Source organism: Heteronotia binoei, chromosome 14 (genome assembly GCF_032191835.1).
Source record: "Heteronotia binoei isolate CCM8104 ecotype False Entrance Well chromosome 14, APGP_CSIRO_Hbin_v1, whole genome shotgun sequence".
Taxonomy (NCBI): Eukaryota; Metazoa; Chordata; class Lepidosauria; order Squamata; family Gekkonidae; genus Heteronotia; species Heteronotia binoei.
Window position 1 is genome coordinate 2460187 of NC_083236.1, and position 21331 is coordinate 2481517.

Sequence of the window (21331 nt, forward strand, 5' to 3'; positions counted from 1 at the left end):
AATGAAACGCCTCCGATGTAGCGGTAGGAGCCATACTAATGCAAAAGGACTCTGAGGGGAGATTGCGACCCTGTGCCTACATATCTAAAAAATTCTCACCAGAGCAATGCAACTGGTCGGTGTGGGACAAGGAGGCGTTTGCAGTGACTTTTGCATTAAAAACATGGCGGTCCTGGCTGGAGGGAGCGAAGGTGCCATTTGAAATCTGGACCGACCATAAAAACTTAGAAGCTTTGACCGGCCGTAGGAAATTAACTGAAAAGCAGATCAGGTGGGCGGGGTTCTTTGCAAAGTTCAACTTCACCCTGAGACACATACCCGGGGCAAAGAATTTCTTGGCCGACGCTCTATCCAGACTGCCCAACACGAGAGTCAAAGGGAGGAAGTGGTGGACTCCATCATCCCTCCCAGCGTGGTGGCCGGCGCCGTAACCACCCTGTTGGGGAAGAAAAGGGGTGCGCCAGAACCATGGGAGGGCAATAGACTAATAGTGTCAAGCATGATTGAATATGATTGTCAATTGATTGTTTTAGGGTCCTGCCTAAATCTGATCTGTGAATTGTCATGGAGGACCAAAGTCTATTTGTTATTCTTTCCCCTTTCATTGTCCCGCTTTATGGCTCTTAGTTAAGAGTAGTGTAAAGGGAACAAAGTAATCAGCACCTTCCCATATATTCTCCGGAGGGAGGATGAGACATCTGGCGAAAGCAAGGACAAAGTCCTGATAAACGTCCTGGAAAAGTAGACAGTCTGCTAATTTAGGTGTGAACACTTTCCCGCAGCTTTCCCGCAGCCCCCTCCCTTGGAATCCTTTTGAAATATGCCCGGTACCACCACCGGCCCTGCAACCAGCAGCACCCCTGGCTCATTGCGAGGGGGGCCGAGGAAGGGAACTGGACGCCACCTTTGACGGGGACCCAGACGAAGTGGAATACTTCACGATCCAGGCTAACAGCTACATGCATTATTGGGGGAACACCTTTCCTGATGAGTTCAGTCGAGTGGACTACTTGGGATCGAAGCTGAAAGGGGCCGCCAGAAGATGGTACGTAAGCGTATACGAGGCCATGAGCCCAGAGCTGGACTATGTCGCCACAGGACCCCTTGCAGGAGACCCGAGCGTTGGCCGCTTTTAGGGACATGCAGCAAGGCTCCAAAACTATTAGGGAGTATGCTGCGGAGTTTCGAGCCAATGCCGCCAAGGTGAGGGGTTGGAGCAAGTTGATGAAAATTAAGCATTTCACACATGGGCTGAATGCAAGCATCTTGGATTGAGCTCTCCAGCAAGCGAGACCCACTACCCTAGTGGGTTGGATCCAGCTGGCGGGAGAGGTAGAAACCAACATGAAGAGAGTGGCCATGCAGCGCCAACATCAAAGCAGTAAGTCGAACTGGGAGCAGAAACCAGGGGGGAAGGCGGAGGTGAAGAAACCCCAAGGGGGGGTGTGCCAGTGGGAAGACCCCGGGGCCTCGCAAATGTTTCCGATGCGGGGACCCGAATCACTTGGCCAGCAGTTGCCCAAATCCTCCCCGGCCATCGTCAAGTGCCTCTAAAACAAGCACTCCGGCTTCCCAGGAAGACAGCTAGCCGCTCTAAGGAAGCGGTGAAGAGCAGCATCGTAATCACTTCACCGAGAGATGACGACACCCTTCTCATGGACGAGCTGAGTGTCTTGGACAGATGAGCCGTCGGGAAACGAGGACGACCTGTTCTAAATGGTGCCAGCCAGCAGGTCCCTGAAGAACCGGCACCACTCAGGGTGAGAGTAACGGGGTCACTATATTTTGTACCCATAGTTTTGTTAAACCACAGACTAAAGAGGTTCGTGCAGGTGAGGGCCCTAATTGACTCGGGGTGCACGAGGGACATAATCACCCCTAAATTAGTGGACGCGCTGGGGCTAGCCATGACGGCCCTACCTTTCCCCATCCAGTTCGAACAGATGGATGGGTCGGTCATGAGGGGGGAGCCCTGTGTCTTAGAGACTCAACTGGTGCCCATAGGGATCAAAGATCACTGGAACCAGGAGATTTTTGTAATTGCCCCCTCATCCATTTACGATGTAGTATTAGGGGTAGGGTGGCTGGCCAAACACGAGCCGGGCATACAATGGGGTGATCAGACAATAGAATTCACTGATCCGAGATGCAAAACCAATCACTGGAATACAGAGTGGGGGCCTCGACCCCCTTCTCGAAAGAAGAAAGTATGCTTAACGATGGAGGAGGTCCAGGCAACCCCCAAAGCCTATCAAGACTTAAGGGGAGTGTTCAGCGAGCAGGGGGCTGATGAACTCCCACCGCACCGGAGCACGGACTGTGCTATTGAACTGATTCCAGGGCAAATCCTGCCTAAGGCAAAACTGTACTACAAGAGGTGGGAAGAGAAGATGGAGTTGCGGAAGTTTTTGGACAAAAACTTAAAACGAGGCTTTATTAGACCAGCCACAGCCCCCCATGCGGCCCCTGTCCTTTTTAGGAAAAAGAAGGATGGCTCGCTGAGGTTTTGCACTGATTTTCAAGGGATTAATGGGATTTCTACTTCAAACGCTTAGCCCATCCCCCTCATCAAGGATTTGCTCAGCACGGTGTCTGAGGGGAAGATATTCACCAAACTGGACTTGAGGGATGCGTACTTCAGAGTACACATTAAGGAGGGAGATGAGTGGAATACAGCCTTCAACACACCCATTGTGATGCCATTTGGACTGCAAGGGGCACCGGGAGTGTTTATGAATTTTATCAATGATGTGTTACGAAAGTTTTTGTTTAAGGGGGTGGTGGTGTACCTGGATGACATCATTATCTATTCCCAAGATCTGCAATCGCATGTGAAATTGGTGAGGGAGGTGCTTAGTACCTTATTGAAGCATAAGCTATACACGAAACTGTCAAAATGTGAGTTTCACAAAACTGAATTGGACTATTTAGGATTCAGAGTCTTGGCCCAGGGATTGGCAATGGATCCGGGCAAGATTCAAGCAGACTGGGCTCCCCCGAGGACACGTAGACAGCTCCAATCGTTCCTCGGGTTCGCAATTTTTAAAAGAAACTTCATACCGGGGTTCGCCCAAATCATGCTTCCTCTCACCGAGTTGTTAAAAACAAAGGGGAAGAGCCCAGATGGCAAGAAACCGGGGGCGCATTTAAATTGGACACCTAAATGCCAAGAGGCATTTGATAAACTCAAGCGGCTGTTTACTAGCGAGCCAGTCCTGAGCCACCCCAATGAGCTGAGACCACGTGAGACCTCTTTGAAGATAAGATCCCCTGGGACTTGTTCTCAGGCTCAGCCAGGCCTGAACCCAGGACGTGCTAGCCGCAAGATAGATAAGGAACATAGCGTGTGAATTTCACACGTGAATGTAGAACTGTTTATAGAACCTTTGATGTGCCATCTTAAAGCCTGTATTCTACTGTATTCACCCGGTCTAAGACGAGGCGTGACCCTACGCTTGGGGGAGGGAATGTCTGGCTCTAGAAGCGGAGAAAGAGGGGGAGGACAAACCGGGGGAAGTGCAGAAAAAGGGGGATGGATTGTGGTACAAGGGTGAGAAGCTGTACGTTCCAAAAAGTTTACAGCTAGAAGTCCTACAGTACTGCCATTCCAACAAATTGGCTGGTCACTTCGGATACGTGAAAACTCTCCACCTAATAAGTAGGCAATTCTGGTGGCCATCCATGAAAAAGAATGTATCCGAATTTGTAGCTTCATGCCCTATTTGCGTGATGGCGAAAAGGAGAGGGGAGAAGCCTCCTGGACTATTAAAGCCATTAGAGACGGCTAATTGCCCGTGGTCAGTAGTATCAATGGATTTTATAGTCGAACTACCACCCTCACAAGGAAAAAACGTAATTTTGGTAGTAGTAGACACCTTTTCCAAACAGGCGCACTTTATTCCCTGTGCGCAACTGCCGACTGCGAAACAACTGGCTTATCTGTTTTTCCATCACGTGAGACCTTTTATTGTGCAATGTGACTTCCCTCAAGTCCAGTTTGGTTATTTTGAGATCTCATGCTTGACACCATGAGGCTCCCACGCTGGAGGGAACGGCATATTTTGACACTTGATTTTAAACTAATGTATGTGTTACAAGTGGAGCCTCATAGCGCAAAGTGGGAAGCTGCACTCCTGCAGTCCAAGCTCTGCTCACAACCTGAGTTCAATCCTGGCGGAAGCTGGGTTCAGGTAGCCAACTCGAGGTTGACTCAGCCTTCCATCCTTCCAAGGTCGGTAAAATGAGTCCCCAGCTTGCTGGGGGGAAAGTGTAGATGACTGGGGAAGGCAATGGCAAACCACCCCGTAAAAAAAAGTCTGCCGTGAAAACATTGTGAAAGCAACGTCACCCCAGAGTCGGAAACGACTGGTGCTTGCACAGGGGACTACCTTGACCTTTATATGCTATGATTTAGATTTTATTGTTTTTAATAATAGCACTGTACATAACCTAGAGCCCCACAGCTGTGAGAATCAGGCAACTGATGAAAATAACAGCATGTATCACCATGGCAAGACCAGCTTCCCGAGGAACAGCTGCAGCTGGCAAACCAGCCAAGAAACCTAAGTGATCCAAAGAACAAGAAACAAACTAAACATGGATAAATAACAGAATTTAAACCAAAAATGAATTTCTATTTCTACAGCAATAATCCTGTCCAAAATCACAATAGATCAAGATCATTAGCAGTTCATACGTAAGTCCATAAAGCGCTGATGCACACTGGCACTCCTTTTGAAGGTGACATGGACAGAGAGCCTCCTTGATGAAGACCACATATGGAAATGGCTTCATAAATCAACGTACTATCAGAGGCTATTTTGGATCCATGCTTCAAATATCAATGAGGATGAATATGACTTTGACACTTTGAAATGAATAGACAACTACCAGTGAAAGTTTTTTTGAAGGACTTTATTGCAAAAAAAATAAGGACTAGCACCAGGATCTTAAACTTTCTCCTGGGAGCCGGTGAGATGATGTCAGCGCTTTATGGACTTTGACTCAGGTATGAACTGTTGTGAATATTTATGAAGAAACTGAACTGTTTGTGGATTTGTATGCTGAAATTTACAAGTATCGATCTATTGTAATTTTGGATAGGATCATTGCTATAGAAATATTGATTCATTGTTAGTTTAAATTCTGTTTGTTATTTATCCACAGTTAGTTTCTTCTCATGGATTGCTGCCCTGACGTGGCAAGAGGACTTGCGTGGTTCAGTGAGGCTGTGGGCCATGCCATGCAGGGCCACCCAAGATGGACAGGCCACAGCTAAGAACCCAGACAAAATGTGATCCATTGGAGAAGGAAATGGCAAACCACTCCAGTATCCTTGCCAAGAAAACCACATGGACCATAACTTTGAGCAGACTTCGGAGGATGGTGGAAGACAGGAGGGCCTGGCGTGACTTTGTCCACGGGGTCCCAAAGAGTTGGACTCGACTGTGCGACCAGCAAAGTTTGTTTCTTGTTCACAGCAAATCAGCCCAAGCTGATCAAAGGTGCTGCAGGCCACAGAGCTGCTTTGGGCCTCCAGCTACCGGCCAGGATCCTGGAGAACCCCCCAAGCCGCTCCTTCAGAGGGAGAAGATTAAGCCAACATGTCTCCGCTCACATATGTGAAACCATCACTAAGACTAACTGTAGATAAGAAACCAACTCTAACCCATGGTATGTGGAATCCCACATGCACACCAAAATGCAGCAGTGCACATCTGAGCGAGCGCACATTCAGCCAATGCTGCTGCAGCTGCATTAGTTGCCAGTTGAGTCCCAAGTCAGTTTCAAGGTCCTGGAATTAACCTTTAGTGGCCCTGTCCCTTATGGGGCCAGGGACCAGCATACCTGCGAGACCATCTCTCCCTATATGTGCCCCCAAAAGCCTTGTGCTCTTCAAACCAGTACTGTCTTGTAGTCCCCAGCCCAGAAGATGTCTGTCTCACCTCAACCAAGACCAAGGCCAGGGCCTTCTCAGCCCTGGCCCCGACCTGGTGAAACATGCTCCCAACCCTGTACTTGACCTGCACTAGCTACATTTATTTGAACTCTCCTCCCAACTCCCACCTCCAGTCTCTCCCCAGCAAACTTGTGGGCTCTTGCTTACAGTTGTCAGTGAGGCTCCATGTTAAGCACAAGACACCCTGAAAAAGAATAATTCTTTCTCTCCAGGGGACACATTCACATGAGATCAGTGCCGAGCCATGCTTTGGCAAGTGGCCCAGACAGCATCTGGTAGGGCCAGACACGAAGGGCACTGTGCTGAGGTCACGCCATTCAGCCCCAGAGCTGCAACAGCTACAGCCTTTCTGCACTGGCATTTGTCATTTGCACTGTGCCTTTAAATCAGCAGTTGTGAGGCAATGTCCAAGCTGGCCAGCTCTGCTCTAAAGAGGCCTGCAGAGAAGTGTCCTGTCATTTTAATAAAGGCTTCAGTGGGATTTTCTTTACCTCCATGCCATGAAAAGCTTCCCCTGCTCAGTCTTCACCTAAAGGGGTGGGGTTTTTATCTCTGGGCCTGCAGGCAACCTGAGCCTGAAAGGGAGTCCCCAGAGGCTGAATGTCAGGGCACCCTCACTCCTCTAGAGAAGTCCCCAGATATTGGCCAGTTGGTTAACTGGATCTGGGCCACCCCCTATTCTGCGGAAACAGAAGTAAAAATGTATACCTCTGTTTAAAGTTAGTTTTGTTTAATTAGATACCCTTGGCATGTACATTTTACAGACTTCCCCTCTTCTCAATGTGAAGAAAGGTTTATCTCAAGTGCCTTTAGCACTACTCAAAGTGATCAGCATACCCCATGTCCATTTATCACTGATTTTTGTAACACACTTCTAAAAAAGTAATATTTGAGTCATTTGCTGCTGTTACCCACTGACTACAATGCTTAAGACGTCCCTTCAACAATCCTTGCAAACAGCTCACAAGCACAAGAGAGATGTTCTTACCATCACTTCCCACCAGCAGGGACAAAGAAACATCCATAACAAATCCATGGCCAAACTGCAGGGTCTGAAGGCATTTCACTGGGACAAGGGGGGGTGGGTAGAGAGAGAAAAAGGATTATTTTGGTCATTCATAGAAGAATATTACCAAGACAGCCAGCAGAGTGGGCACAAACTGGAAAATGGAGGTTCATACAGATTTGTGGGTTTTACAAGCCCCCAAACTTCCCCATTGCATGAATCAGTTTATGCTTCAGGAAGTTCCTGGAGCCATAGTGCCACCCAGAAGTGAACTCCAAAGGCCCCCTTCCAGGTCAGGCTGGCCTGAGCTCTGAGAGTGAACTCCAAAGGCCTTCAGAGGTCACTTGGATTGGGATGCCAGCCAGTGGTGGGCATCTACGGCATTTAAATGCCTTCAGAGCTCACTTCCAGTCATGCCACTGGATCTGGAAGTAGCTCCGAAGGTATTTAAATGCCTTCAGAACCTGTACAAATCCTCCCACAAATATCACAAACTTCCATGAAAACATGGAGGTTTGTTGGTAGATTGTGGGAGTCAGACCCCTGGTTCACAAACCACAAAACAGCCTGGTTTGTGCTTGAACTGGGGTTTGTTTGTCCTTCTGTGCCCATCCCTATTGGTAATACATTACTAATTATAGTGAAATAAACCGATCCAGGATTAATACTAGGGCATTATAACAAAAATAGAGAAAGGTTGCAGGTCTGGGGGGGGGGGGAAGTGATGAAGAAAGGTCAGATTGGATTGTACAACATCTTAATTGCTTCTTTTACTAGAGTTGAGCCCAGCTCTTTGAGACTGTACTCCTCCTTTCAGTCCAAAACATTCTCTTAATAGCACACGCCTCAGCACTCAGAGTAATGGGCTGAGCTATACATTCCATCAGGGCTCAACAAATCCCAGGTGCCAGGTCACCAAGCAGCCTCGAAATTTCAATGTACCACCTAGTATTCCTGACAGTGATTCTACTTGCTACTCCTTGGAGGAAACACAACATTTGTTTATCATCTTGCATCTGCACATGTCCTGTTATTTGACATCAGAAGAAGGGCATGAGAAGTTCTTATCATTGCTTGTTTTCAGACCATTCAGTGGCAGCAGATGAGTTCGTTTCTTAACCAGCTGCTTTCTAAATCTCCTGGCATTTTCTAATGCAGTACTGGGAATCCTACTAAAGAAGGCAATGGTCACTCACACACACACACCCTGCTGCATCAGTAATCACAGATACCAGCCTCTGAATGGAGAAGTTCTATTCATCTGACCTGGCTTAATAGCATTAATAGAGGCATAGATTTGTCTGGTTCTAATTTATCACCCAATTCGACATGATTGTAACTTCTACTGGTTTAGTAAGTCTCATTATGGCAACAATTAAGTACGTTGGCTCTTGGAGTGTCTCAAAGACTTTACTATTTTTGCCTTTCTGATTACCTTGCCAGGGTGTGTTTCAAGGACTCAAGGCAGCAAGCCAACAAAAATGGTTAGCGTACTGAGAGTCACCCTTCTAAACTTATGGCTAAGGACAGTGGTGGTCCAAGAGCAGAGCTGGCCTTCCTTTTCCTCTCCTTTCCCCCCTTCCTTTCCCACCTCTGGCCCACCTGGGATAGATTGTTGTGCGTCATCCAACATGATAGTTGAGGCTTTAGGTTTTTAAACTATCATTCTATATTTTAAAACTGCAATATTGATTTTACTGTATATATAATGGGAAGTCTCCCTCAGCCCTGCTTAACCAGGAAAGGAGCAGGGCATAAATGCAGAGAATAAATTTAAAAAAGACAGTCACTTATTTAGCAGTTGGCAAGAATCCAGATCTCACTAAACTGTGCAACATAGTAACTGAAGGCACTCCTTGAGAAATTTGTGATTGTCTGTCTGTTTACAGAATGTAAGAAAGATTGATTAACTGGTTTAAAACAATTCAATGTTGCCTTTCCGCTTAATTCAGGATCCCCAAGGCAACAGAACATTAAAACATGTGGGGCATTAAAAACATTTTAAATATATACATATACATACATATCTTAAATAAATAAAATGTAATATTAACAGAAAAATAGGCCCATAAAAATACACAAACAGGAAAGAGAGATCATAAGAGTTAGCAAGGGAATGCCAAAGAGAACAAAAAAGTTTCCAGCCACTGGCACAGGAGAACAGAGGGAGACAGGAAAATATTCTTGGGGAGGAAGTTCCAAAGATTACCTTCTGTTCCATGCCTTGCCCAGATTCTGACTGTAGAGTCTGACCCAGCAGAAGCCACAAGTAGATTTGATTCAGCAGAAGTCTCATTCCCCAAGGAAACAACATCTAAAGCGCAAACTGCATCTGTGTGGCCTTCAAGGCGAGTGTAACTGACCAGCTAAACAGAAAGATATGACAAACACACCTGAAATTCGAGCCAAATTGCAAATCAAAGTGTGTGGATGTTCAAAACTGACAGAGCACCAAAATAGCTGGAAGGCTAGCAGAAGCTTAATATAAATATACGTACATTAGCTTAAATAAATAATGGAAAGGAAAAATATTTTCCAACATAACTATCAGTAATTTAGACTAACCTGCATTTATTTATTTATTTGTTTGTTTGTTTGTTTTTCACATTTATATCCCGCCCTCCCCGCCGAAACAGGCTCAGGGCAGTTAACATCATAATATCAACAGAAAAACAATAAAACAATCACAATCACAAATCATACCATACCATATCAAACCTTTAATGACATAATAGATTCAAATAAAAATACACAGAATATAAAAATTTAAACATTGGAGATAAAATCAAAATGAAACCGAGCTTACAGATGCATTCAAACATGGTCAGAATTAAATTTAAGGATGTCAGCCAGAAATTTTGCCACAGCCTCACTAACCACCCCCACAGTATCACTCAATAAATAATAACAGGGTGGCAGAATAGACAAATCTGGGGAAAAAGAAAGCTTGCCAAATAAATCTTTACGGAGGTTATGGTAAAAAGAACAATCAAGCAATATATGCTGGATTGAGTCAGGAGTATTCGCTCCACAGGAGCAAAGTCTGTCGGCTAAAGGGACTCGCTGATATCTCCCTTGTAAAACTTTGGAGGGAAATGCATTTAGTCTAGCCAACAAAAATGCCCTGCGATGACTTGGAGTGGTTAAGTCTGACAGATAATTGGGCATTTTGCCACAGAAAGCAAAGAGACCTAAGGAAGCTGGAGAGCAAATGTAAGGGTAAGTTGGCTGTAATTTCGTTTCCTCCGATTCCCACAGTCTCAATTTAATACATCTGAAGATATATGACTCATCAGAGGTAGAAAAATCATCTACCTCTAACCCCAATTGATTGAGTTTAGACAGAAGCACTGCTGTCCAGGATGAAATATATGGGTCTCTTTTCATACAATCAAGAAGGCTGTTAGGATCTGTTCTAAAGTGAATTTTGAGCCAGAATTTAAACACTGCAATCCAGGCTTTTGTCTCCACCAAAGACTGACCCACTTCAGAGCAGAGAGCAAAGTAGGACACATTTATATCCCGCCCCCGCCCCCCCGCCAAAGCAGGCTCAGGGCAGTTAACAACATCATAATATCAACAGAAAAACAATAAAACAATCACAATCACAAATCAATTAAGAAGTTAAAACAGGTTACAATTTAAAATTATTAGTACAGTTTTAAAACAACTGGTGCTAACTTCATGTCATTCTTCAGTGGTGTTGGGCATCTACACACTTTGAAGGCCATTCGAAATAATGTTGTTTTGCAGGCCTTGTGGAACTGGGCAAGGTCCTGCAAGGCTCTAACATCGTCTGGGAGTTGGTTCCACCAGTGGGGGGCCACAATAGAGAAGGCTCTTTCTCTAGTAGCCTTCAATCTCGCCTCCCTCGGCCCGGGGATTACTAATACCAGTAGGTTGTGCGATCCAGATCTAAATACCCTCTGGGGAATATATGGGGAGAGACGGTCCCTAAAGTAGGCAGGTCCTCGGCCATATAGGGCTTTAAAGGTGATAACCAGCACCTTGTAGCAAATCCGGAATACTATCAGCAGACAGTGCAGTCACCTCAGCCCTGGCTGTATATGGTCCCGACTAGGGAGGCCCAGTAAAAGCCTGGCTGTAAGGAGGAAGGGTTTAAGTTTGTTAGGCACTGGGATGCTTTCTGAAACAAGCGGGAGCTGTACAAAAGAGACGGTCTCCACTTGTCCCCGGATGGAACCAGGCTGCTGGCACTTAAAATCAAAAAGGTGGCAGAGCAGTTTTTAAACTAAATCTTGGGGGAAAGCCGACAGGAGATGAAATGTCTCTGGTTCGGGAGGACTCGTCTCAAAGAGATGAAGGGTTAGCTGCTATTTTTCTACCGGGTAACAGACCAGAGTTGTCCACTGTGAAGGCGACAAACAATATGGACTGTCTGCCAGAGTCTCGAGGTGGCAGGAGGAAGGTGGCGGGCCTAGCTCGCCAAGGAAATTATAGATGTTTGTATGCAAATGCTAGAAATGTTTGAAGTAAAATTGGTGAATTGGAATGTTTAGTGTTGGGAGAAAACATAGACATTGTGGGAATTTCAGAAACTTGGTGGAATGAGGAGAATCAGTGGGACACGGTGATTCCTGGATATAAGCTATATCGGAAGGATAGGGAGGGAAGGGTTGGAGGTGGGGTTGCTCTGAATGTCAGAGAGGATATACGGTCCAGTAAGACTGAGGTCAGAGAATTAGATTCCCTTTTAGAAATGCTTTGGGTTGAAATAGAGGGCCCAAAAGGAAATTTAACTATGGGAGTTTGTTATCGCCCACCAAATCAAAAGAGAGAGGACAATTATAATATGATGGAAGGCTTAAAGATAGCGGCTAAACGTAAAAACTGTGTCATAATAGGTGATTTTAGCTACCCGCAGATTGATTGGGTCAATATGTGTTCTGGTCGAGAGAAAGAGATTGAGTTTCTTGATGCTCTCAATGACTGCGCTATGGAGCAGATGGTCTCAGAACCTACCAGGGGTGGGGCGATCCTGGATTTGGTCCTAAGTAATGCCCAAGACTTGGTGAGAGATGTAAAAGTGATTGCGCCACTTGGGAGCAGTGACCATAATGTTATTGATTTCACCGTTTGTATAAATAGGGAGTTGTCCAAAAAGACCGCCACAACCACGTTTAACTTTAAAAGGGGTAAATACACTGAGATGAGGAAGCATGTGAGGAGGAAACTGAAAGGAAAGGTACATACGGTCAAAACCCTTGGGGAAGCTTGGACGCTATTTAAAACTATAATCCTAGAAGCTCAGATAAAATACATACCACAAGTTAGGAAAGGCACAAACAGGCATAAGAAAAGGCCTGCATGGTTAACAAACAAAGTAATGGAAGCTGTAAAAGGTAAGGACTCCTTTAAACGGTGGAAAACCAGTCCAAGTGAGATTAGTAAAAGGGAACACACGCTGTGGCAAATCAAATGCAAGACTGTGATCAGGCAGGCAAAAAGGGACTATGAGGAGCATATTGCAAAAAACATAAAGACCAACAATAAAACTTTCTTCAAATATATTAGAAGTAGGAAACCAGCCAGGGAGGCAGTGGGGCCCTTGGATGACCATGGGGTAAAAGGATTACTGAAGGAGGATAGGGAAATGGCTGAGAAGCTAAATGAATTTTTTGCCTCCGTCTTCACTGTGGAAGACGAGAACTTTTTGCCCGTCCCAGAACCACTAATTTTGGAAGGGGTGTTGAAAGACCTGAGTCAGATTGAGGTGACAAAAGAGGAGGTCCTACAACTGATAGACAAATTAAAAACTAATAAGTCACCGGGTCCGGATGGCATACATCCGAGAGTTCTGAAAGAACTCAAAGTTGAACTTGTGGATCTTCTAACAAAAATCTGTAACCTTTCATTGAAATCTGCCTCCGTTCCTGAGGACTGGAAGGTAGCAAATGTCACCCCCATCTTTAAAAAGGGTTCCAGAGGAGATCCGGGAAATTACAGGCCAGTCAGTCTGACTTCAATACCGGGAAAGTTGGTAGAAACCATTATCAAGGACAGAATGAGTAGGCACATTGATGAACACGGGTTATTGAGGAAGACTCAGCATGGGTTCTGCAAGGGAAGATCTTGCCTCACTAACCTGTTACATTTCTTTGAGGGGGTGAACAAACATGTGGACAAAGGAGACCCGATAGATGTTGTTTACCTTGACTTCCAGAAAGCTTTTGATAAAGTTCCTCATCAAAGGCTCCTTAGAAAACTTGAGAGTCATGGAGTAAAAGGACAGGTCCTCTTGTGGATCAAAAACTGGCTTAGTAATAGGAAGCAGAGAGTCAGTATAAATGGGCAGTCTTCGCAGTGGAGGGCGGTAAGCAGTGGGGTGCCGCAGGGCTCGGTACTGGGTCCCATGCTCTTTAACTTGTTCATAAATGATTTAGAGTTGGGAGTGAGCAGTGAAGTGGCCAAGTTTGCGGATGACACTAAATTGTTCAGGGTGGTGAGAACCAGAGAGGATTGTGAGGAACTCCAAAGGGATCTGTTGAGGCTGGGTGAGTGGGCGTCAACGTGGCAGATGCGGTTCAATGTGGCCAAGTGCAAAGTAATGCACATTGGGGCCAAGAATCCCAGCTACAAATACAAGTTGATGGGGTGTGAACTGGCAGAGACTGACCAAGAGAGAGATCTTGGGGTCGTGGTAGATAACTCACTGAAAATGTCAAGACAGTGTGCGTTTGCAATAAAAAAGGCCAACGCCATGCTGGGAATTATTAGGAAGGGAATTGAAAACAAATCAGCCAGTATCATAATGCCCCTGTATAAATCGATGGTGCGGTCTCATTTGGAGTACTGTGTGCAGTTCTGGTCGCCGCACCTCAAAAAGGATATTATAGCATTGGAGAAAGTCCAGAGAAGGGCAACTAGAATGATTAAAGGGCTGGAGCACTTTCCCTATGAAGAAAGGTTGAAACGCTTGGGACTCTTTAGCTTGGAGAAACGTCGACTGCGGGGTGACATGATAGAGGTTTACAAGATAATGCATGGGATGGAGAAAGTAGAGAAAGAAGTACTTTTCTCCCTTTCTCACAATACAAGAACTCGTGGGCATTCGATGAAATTGCTGAGCAGAAAGGTTAAAACGGATAAAAGGAAGTACTTCTTCACCCAAAGGGTGATTAACATGTGGAATTCACTGCCACAGGAGGTGGTGGCGGCCACAAGTATAGCCACCTTCAAGAGGGGTTTAGATAAAAATATGGAGCACAGGTCCATCAGTGGCTATTAGCCACAGTGTATGTGTGTATATAAAATTTTTTGCCACTGTGTGACACAGAGTGTTGGACTTGATGGGCCATTGGCCTGATCCAACATGGCTTCTCTTATGTTCTTATGTTCTTATTCTGCACCAGCTGCAGCTTCTGAATTCAAGACATGGGCAGCCCCATGTAGAGGGCATTACAGTAGTCTAATCTCGAGGTGACCGTCGCATGAATCACTGTTGCACACAGTGCACACTCCATAATCACAAAAGTGGCACCACTAGTCTTTTGACCATTTTCTCTGTGTACTTCAAATACTTTGTATACAATAGAAAAAATTAAGCATTTTGGCTAAAATGAACACAAATGTTTCTAAAGGGAAAACACAGAAAAGAACTGAAGTGGAATATCAGTTAAAGAATTTGAGGTCAAAAGCTTGCAGCAAGGTTACTGATTCAACACCCTGCATAATGCAGAGAAACTTTGGTTTTATCCCTTCCGGGGAGTGATCCTGGATGCCTTGCTCTCTGTGGAGGCCCAGGTCACCACGGTGGCCAGGACAGCCTTTTATTATCTTCAGCAGATCAGGCAGCTGCACCAGGCCTCTCCCCTCAGGACTTAGCTACATGCAATGGTCACTTGATGACTGTAACTCACTCTACGCAGACTTGCCCTTTGGGCTAAGCCAGAAACATCAGCTGGCGCATGTGACAGCTCGCCTGCTGATGGCATGGTCTGGGCAGGCAGGCATTTGACCGGAGCTGCACCATTTGCACTGACCTCCCACTGAGCACTGGATTCACTTCAAGGTTTTGGTACCGACCTTCAAAGCCCTGCATGGCCTGGGACCACCTCTCCCTATATGTGCCCCAGAGAGCTTTATGCTCATTAAACCAACACCTGCTGATTGTCCCTGGTCCAAGGAACGTCTGCCTAGCCTCAATGAGGGCCAGAGCTTTTTCTGCCCTGGCCCCAGCCTGGTGGAGCTTGCTCCTCCTTGAGATCAGGGCCCTGTTACCATTCCACAAGGCCCTCAAAACAGAGCTGTTCTGCCAGGCCTTCAAATGAGGCAGCGGGCGTCCAAATTAAATCAGCCTCCCTTGCTGAAACATTCCATCTTCGATGGCCCTGATACCAGATGGTTTTAATTGTTTTAACTGATTAATTATTGAATTACTGATTTTAACTGTATTCTGATCTTGTTATTCGCCCTGAGCCCGTTCCCGGGGTAGGGCAGAATAAAAATCCACAAAATAAATATAAATAAATAAACCACACTTCTTGTAAAAAGTCTGCAAAGAGCCTGGCAATCATTAAGCTGGCCTGCACCTTCTCCTATGGGAATAGATCCTGAGAATAGCTGCTGAAGCCTCCACCTCATCCCACTATTCACTCGCATTAGAGCACCACTTCCGGGTATTTCTTCCAGAACCTCTCCTCAAAGAGGAACTTGCTACCGTCACCAAGAGTAGGCTGGAGCTGGTTGCAGCCTCCCATTCCACCAACTCCAAGGCTTCAAGGCTGTGCTCTGTATTGACTCACTGACTTCCACTGAACCTTCTGAAGTTCCTAACATCTGCTGATTTTGTTAAAGTGCTGTTAAAATTTTTAGTGTTTGTTACTTATTTATTTCATTTATAACTTGCCTTTTCCCCCACTTCTCCCCCCCCTCCCCAAGGTCACTCAGCAAGCTTCGCTTCCATGGCAGAGCGGGATCTGAACCTGGGTCTCCCAGAGCCTAGTCTGGCACTCTGACCCCTGGCTTTAGACCTATTTTCTAGTTTTAATAACAGAGGAATAGTTTATATGCAGGGCTGGTTCTTACATGAAATTCCAGCTTTTGAAAAGACCTCTGTTAGAATTTGTTCCACTAATTTGATGCATGCAATGGTCACTTTTAGATTAGACTGCTATAACTCACCCTACATGGAACTACCTTTGCCAGGCTTTTAGTTGTGGCAGCAAATGTCGAATATGACAGGCCCTTCCAGCTCAAACTGCCTGTCTCAAACTGCTGGCTTAAACTGCCATGAAACTGCTTGTTTATTGGGCTCTGACAATTTAAGGGCACCTTGATCAGACCATAGTTCAGCAAAATCTGCAATAGACGCAGGGTAATATGATTTTGAATGCCACCTCAGTGTTTTTTATTATGGTTTTAATTGATGTATATTAGTTTTCTAGACTTGGCTTATTGTATAGCTATAGACCCATCAGTTGTAAGCCATGCTGAGCCTGCCACAGCAGGGAGGGCAGGATAGAAACTGAATTAATAAAACAAAATAAAATAATTATAAAATAGAATAAAAATAAAATTTCTAAAATAAGCTGTAGGGCCCAACAAGAGCCATTATAAGCCACATCCAAACCAGAGCATCTGACTGGCGCAGAGAGAAAGAAATCAAGAAAATGTGGCCCTGGCTGTACAATGCAGAGAGGCCTACAAAGAGCAGAAGTGCCCATGCTGGGTTCCTGTTTTGTGGGCTTCGTACACAGAGTTTCAACCCTGTAGGAGGAAGTCAGAATGCCTGTACATACCTCTCCACCTCGTGTTTCCCAGATAATAAGACATTTGTCAGACCCTCCAGAAATCAATTCTGTCTCCTGAGCTGTGAGAAAAGAAAAGCACTCTAAAGCTGAACAGTCCAAAAGTAGAATACGTTAAAAGATTTTCCATGGACTACTTTTAGTTTCAGTAATTCTTGTTCCCCAAAGTCAAAACAGGATTAACAGGTGACTTTTAAAAAATCCTTTGTTAATTGCAAAGTCACACGAACATAAGAATAACCTTGCCGGATCTAGTCCAGCATCTTGCTTCCATCAGTGTCCATGCAGATGCCTCTAGGAAATCCACATAAAGGCAACACACCTTCTCCCAGTTTTGTCCCCTCATCGTACTGGGTTACAATTTCTTTCTAGGTCCCATAATGCCCAAAAGAAAAGGAGACAAGGACTTGCCTCTTAAGGCAGCAAGCCATTACTGACTTTACTACAGATTTTCTCAACAGGATGTTAAATCCATTTGATTTTTAACTGAAACACAAACTCTGATATTTACTGTCAAATCTGTTTTCCTGCCTTTACTCTCTGCACATAGCCTCTTCCACAAACATTTTTCAATGTGACACTCATCCTAAGGTTTTAACTCCAATAACCCCATTCAAATTTCCAAATCACTTAGTTGTTAAGGTTAACTTAGAAGGCTTTAGCAATGTAATAAAAACATGTGCAAAACTTCATTTCATTATCTCAGAGAATGCCGAAGTCATTCAGCCAACTAAGACAACACAGCCCTATTTTACTTTTAAAATATCAAGGCAGCATGATCACATTGAGAAAAAGCAGTCTGAAGCCTTATGCTCACACCTAACTCCAAGTGGGCAGCCATGTTGGTCTGAAGCAGCTGAGCAAAGCAGGAGTCAAGCTGCACCTTTAAGACCAACCAAGTTTTATTATTTCGTGTGCTCACGAAAGCTTACGTTCTGAATAAAACTTGGTTGGTCTTAAGGGTGCCACTCGACTCCTGCTTTGTTCCATATATTAAAAAATAGCTTGCCTGTTCTCCATGAGCAACTACATTTCATGCCCAAAAACCAGGCTATTGGAATCAAGGATTGAATTCTGAAGAGGTTTCATTCAGTTGTGCTTTAAGCAGAAGAGATCCTGAAAAACTAATTCAGAGGAGGTGCCTTCAGGCATGTTTTTCAAATGCAGGAGGTGGCCACCAGAGGACGCTCCTACAACAAAAGAATGTTTTTGGTAGACTAGTTTCCAACAGCCCCACAACACTGAGGGCAAAATAGGAGTCGATTGCACCTTTAAGACCAACTTAGTTTTATTCAGAACATAAGCTTTCGTGTGCTCTCTAAGCACACTTCTTCAGACGAGGAATCTGGCACAGTGAGCAGAGCCATACATAGCTAGTAGGCAGTGGCCCAGAATGCAAAATGGTACAGATTTAAGAACCAATGACAGAATAGTAAAATTAACAAACTGAGCAAACCTTTTATCTGAGTAGCATGAGCATGTGAAAGCAACAGAACAGTAGTATGTCAAATTGTGAGAGTGTCTGTCAATGACTCTATTGCTATGAACCTGGGCCAAAAGGAAGGAATAATAATTTTACTTCATGTCATTGGTTCTTAAATCTGTACCATTTTGCATTCTGGGCCAATGCCTATCAGCTACGTATGGCTCTGCTCAGTGTGACAGATTCCTCGTCTGAAGAAGTGTGCTTAGAGAGCACACGAAAGCTTACGTTCTGAATAAAACTAAGTTGGTCTTAAAGGTGCAATCGACTCCTATTTTGTTCTACTACTTCAGACCAACACGGCTGCCTACTTGGATCTATCAACACTGAGGGCTGGCCCACAATACTGTAGGCTGGGTGCAGAGAATTATCAGCATTTGATTTCATTTATTACAATCTAAGATACAAGTCACCACCAATATAACAGCACACATATAAACACAAAGTAAACATATAAAGACAATAAAAATTTTAACTTCATTAAACACTACTGTCAGTGATACAAGGAGGTTATAAAAAGACTGACACATCTGCATAAAATCTGGCCATTTTAAGAGTGGCTTCATTAAGGAAATCTGCAAGCAGAACAGATATGTAAAATTTATCAGATCTGTCTGGAGCAGCTTAGATAAAATAGGAGTAATATACAGGCAACAAATATCTTTATGGAATGAGCAGTAAAGTGACACGTTCAACTGTTTCAGTGGCATTTAGTTGGCAAAAACACAAATGATGGGAATAACAAACACCTAAATATTTGCCTTGCAGTGATACTGAAAGCAGAATGTCAAAACAGGTCAAAGTGTCTGCAATATTTAGGAAATTCTAAGGCATAGAGGTAATTTGCTAGAATAAAATTTTGGCCATGATTTCCTGCTGCCAGATAAGAGTGAATCTAGGCTCTACCAGCCTGAAGGGCTACATCCTAGGTTCTTTTCTTTTTCTTTTCTTTTTTTTTTTTGGTAATTCAAACTTTTTTGTTTCTTTAGCTCCCAAAACCCCAAGATGTCGTAGAGCTGGAAGACTATAAAATGGCAATTTATTCTGAATGGCTTCCACCCAGCTTGAATGAAAATAATCTAAGACAATGAAAGGAGCTAATCCAAGAGAGTTCAAGTTAAGCCAAAAGTATGTCACTTGATACAACTGTGTGCTTCTAACTGCACCATCCCAGCTCTGTTCTGAGGAAGGCATTAGAAACAGAACATGGGACACCAAATGGAAGATCTGAGAATTTTAGACTGAATTACTTCCAGGAAATGGAAGTCGTTACAGTGGCAGGTGTGTGTGCCATACCAAAGCTGAGGTATCACTTTGCCCTGAAAGATTTTATTAATTATCTGGTGTATATGTGAACCTCCTTTTGAAAAAAAGAATCTCATTGTGGCAGATGCCATTCTTTGAACATTCTTGGTAACATGGGTCATTGGAGTCCAGTCTATTGGAAGACTATACCTAAATACCTAAGAGGTCTTCACCTGATCTATGGCATTCCCTTTGATCTGCTATCTATGATCAACATATCTCCCGGTAACTGTGACGGAACCAGCCCAATTCTGCCTTCAGACCCGGTCCCGTCAACTCCCTTTTGAGTTACCAACTCCTGAAGGCAGCTTATCTTCTTCCCACCAGCAGGGCACACTGCCACCACCTGCTCAATTTAGGGGTTCCTGACCAAGAGGAGCAGGACTTGAATCCCCCTTCCTGCCAGTTCTGAGGCCTGGCCTCAAGGTCCTCTGCCAACCCAGCACCTGGTTAACACAGAGACCAAAGTCCTTCTTTGGGAGACCCCTGGAGGATTGGCACCCTTGCCACCTGCATGCCTTCTATGGACTCCCTCTTGCAGTAGCATGGTCTAAGGCAGTTGGGGAAACTATGTGGTACAGAGGGACTGCCTTTTAAAAAGACAAAACATTTATTTAAAATTTATAACTATATACAGGCATTTTAAAATAGTGAACAGAAGAAATAAATCAAAGTAGGGGAAAACGCTCCTTCTTTCCCTAGTATGCAATACTTGCCCTGACCATACCATCCAGCACAGACAGACTCCCCAACCCAACTGACTGAACTCAAAGCCCAACTCAAACTGAAGGCTTCCCACCAAAAATCACTAATATAAATCCCAGTTCCTGCTCAAGAACTGGTTTTCCCTCCTGCAGCCTTCTGGGAGACCAGCCTGAAAGACTTCCTGCCTCTCTAGGAGGCCTCCTCAGAAGTGCTGCTTCCAGACCGGAGGGGAGGGGAGGGGGGAGGAGGAAGAGACTAGGCCGAAGCCTGACTCCGGTTTGATGGCCTCTTCCTGCCAACTCCCAGATAACCATAGACTAAAATGGTGTTTCTCCACAGTAACAATCAAGATTTTAGTCTTTTGATAGTTGACTGCCAATTGTTCCTCCTTGCAGAATGCTGTAAGAGCTCTAAAAAGAGTCCTGCTGGATCAGACCAATAGTCCATCTAGTCCAGCATCCTGTTTAGGGTTGCCAAGTCCAATTAAAGAAAAATCTGGGGACTTTGGGGGCGGAGCCAGGAGACTTTGGGGGTGGAGCCAGGAGACATTGGGGGTGGAGCCAAGAACAAGGATGTGACAAGCATAATTGAATTCCAAGGGAGTTCTGGCCATCACATTTAAAGGGACAGCACACCTTTTAAAATTCCTTTCTTCCATAGGAAATAATGAAGTATAGGGGCACCATCTTTTGGGGCTCATAGAATTGGACCCTCTGGTCCAATCGTTTTGAAACTTGGGGGGTATTTTGGGGAGAGGCACTAGATGTTATACTAAAAATTTGGTGCCTCTACCTCAAAAAATAGCCCCCCCAGAGCCCCCAATACCAACAGATGAATTCCCTATTATTCCCTATGGGAATCGTTCTCCATAGGGAATAATAGAATGCCCAGTAGACATTTCCCTCCCCCCCCACGCTTTCTAAAAGGGGGGAGGGCCTCCAAACCAGGGAATCCCCTGCCCCTTCCCTCTCTCTCTCACACACACACACACACACACACACCAGATCTTCTTCCGGAGAACTCTTGTGAAAGCGAAAGCAAAAGAAAGGGCGGGGCTGTTCTCCCAAGCCCTTCCTGCTCCCTGCCCAGCCTTAAAGGGGCAG

At 44.9% G+C, this 21331-nt stretch overlaps 1 protein-coding gene across 1 annotated transcript in view; it reads right to left on the minus strand.

Moving 5' to 3' along the window:
- The window catches only part of ELP2 (elongator acetyltransferase complex subunit 2), a 73200-nt gene extending 63890 nt beyond the window's left edge, over positions 1 to 9310 (minus strand). Inside the window, exons 1-2 of the mRNA XM_060254519.1 lie at positions 9175 to 9310; positions 6948 to 7025 (exon numbers count right to left, since the gene is read on the minus strand). Coding sequence (XP_060110502.1) covers positions 6948 to 6984 — 37 coding nt within the window. The 5' untranslated portion in view covers positions 6985 to 7025; positions 9175 to 9310. The remainder of the gene's footprint in view (positions 1 to 6947; positions 7026 to 9174) is intronic.
- Between the last annotated feature and the right edge of the window lie 12021 nt (positions 9311 to 21331).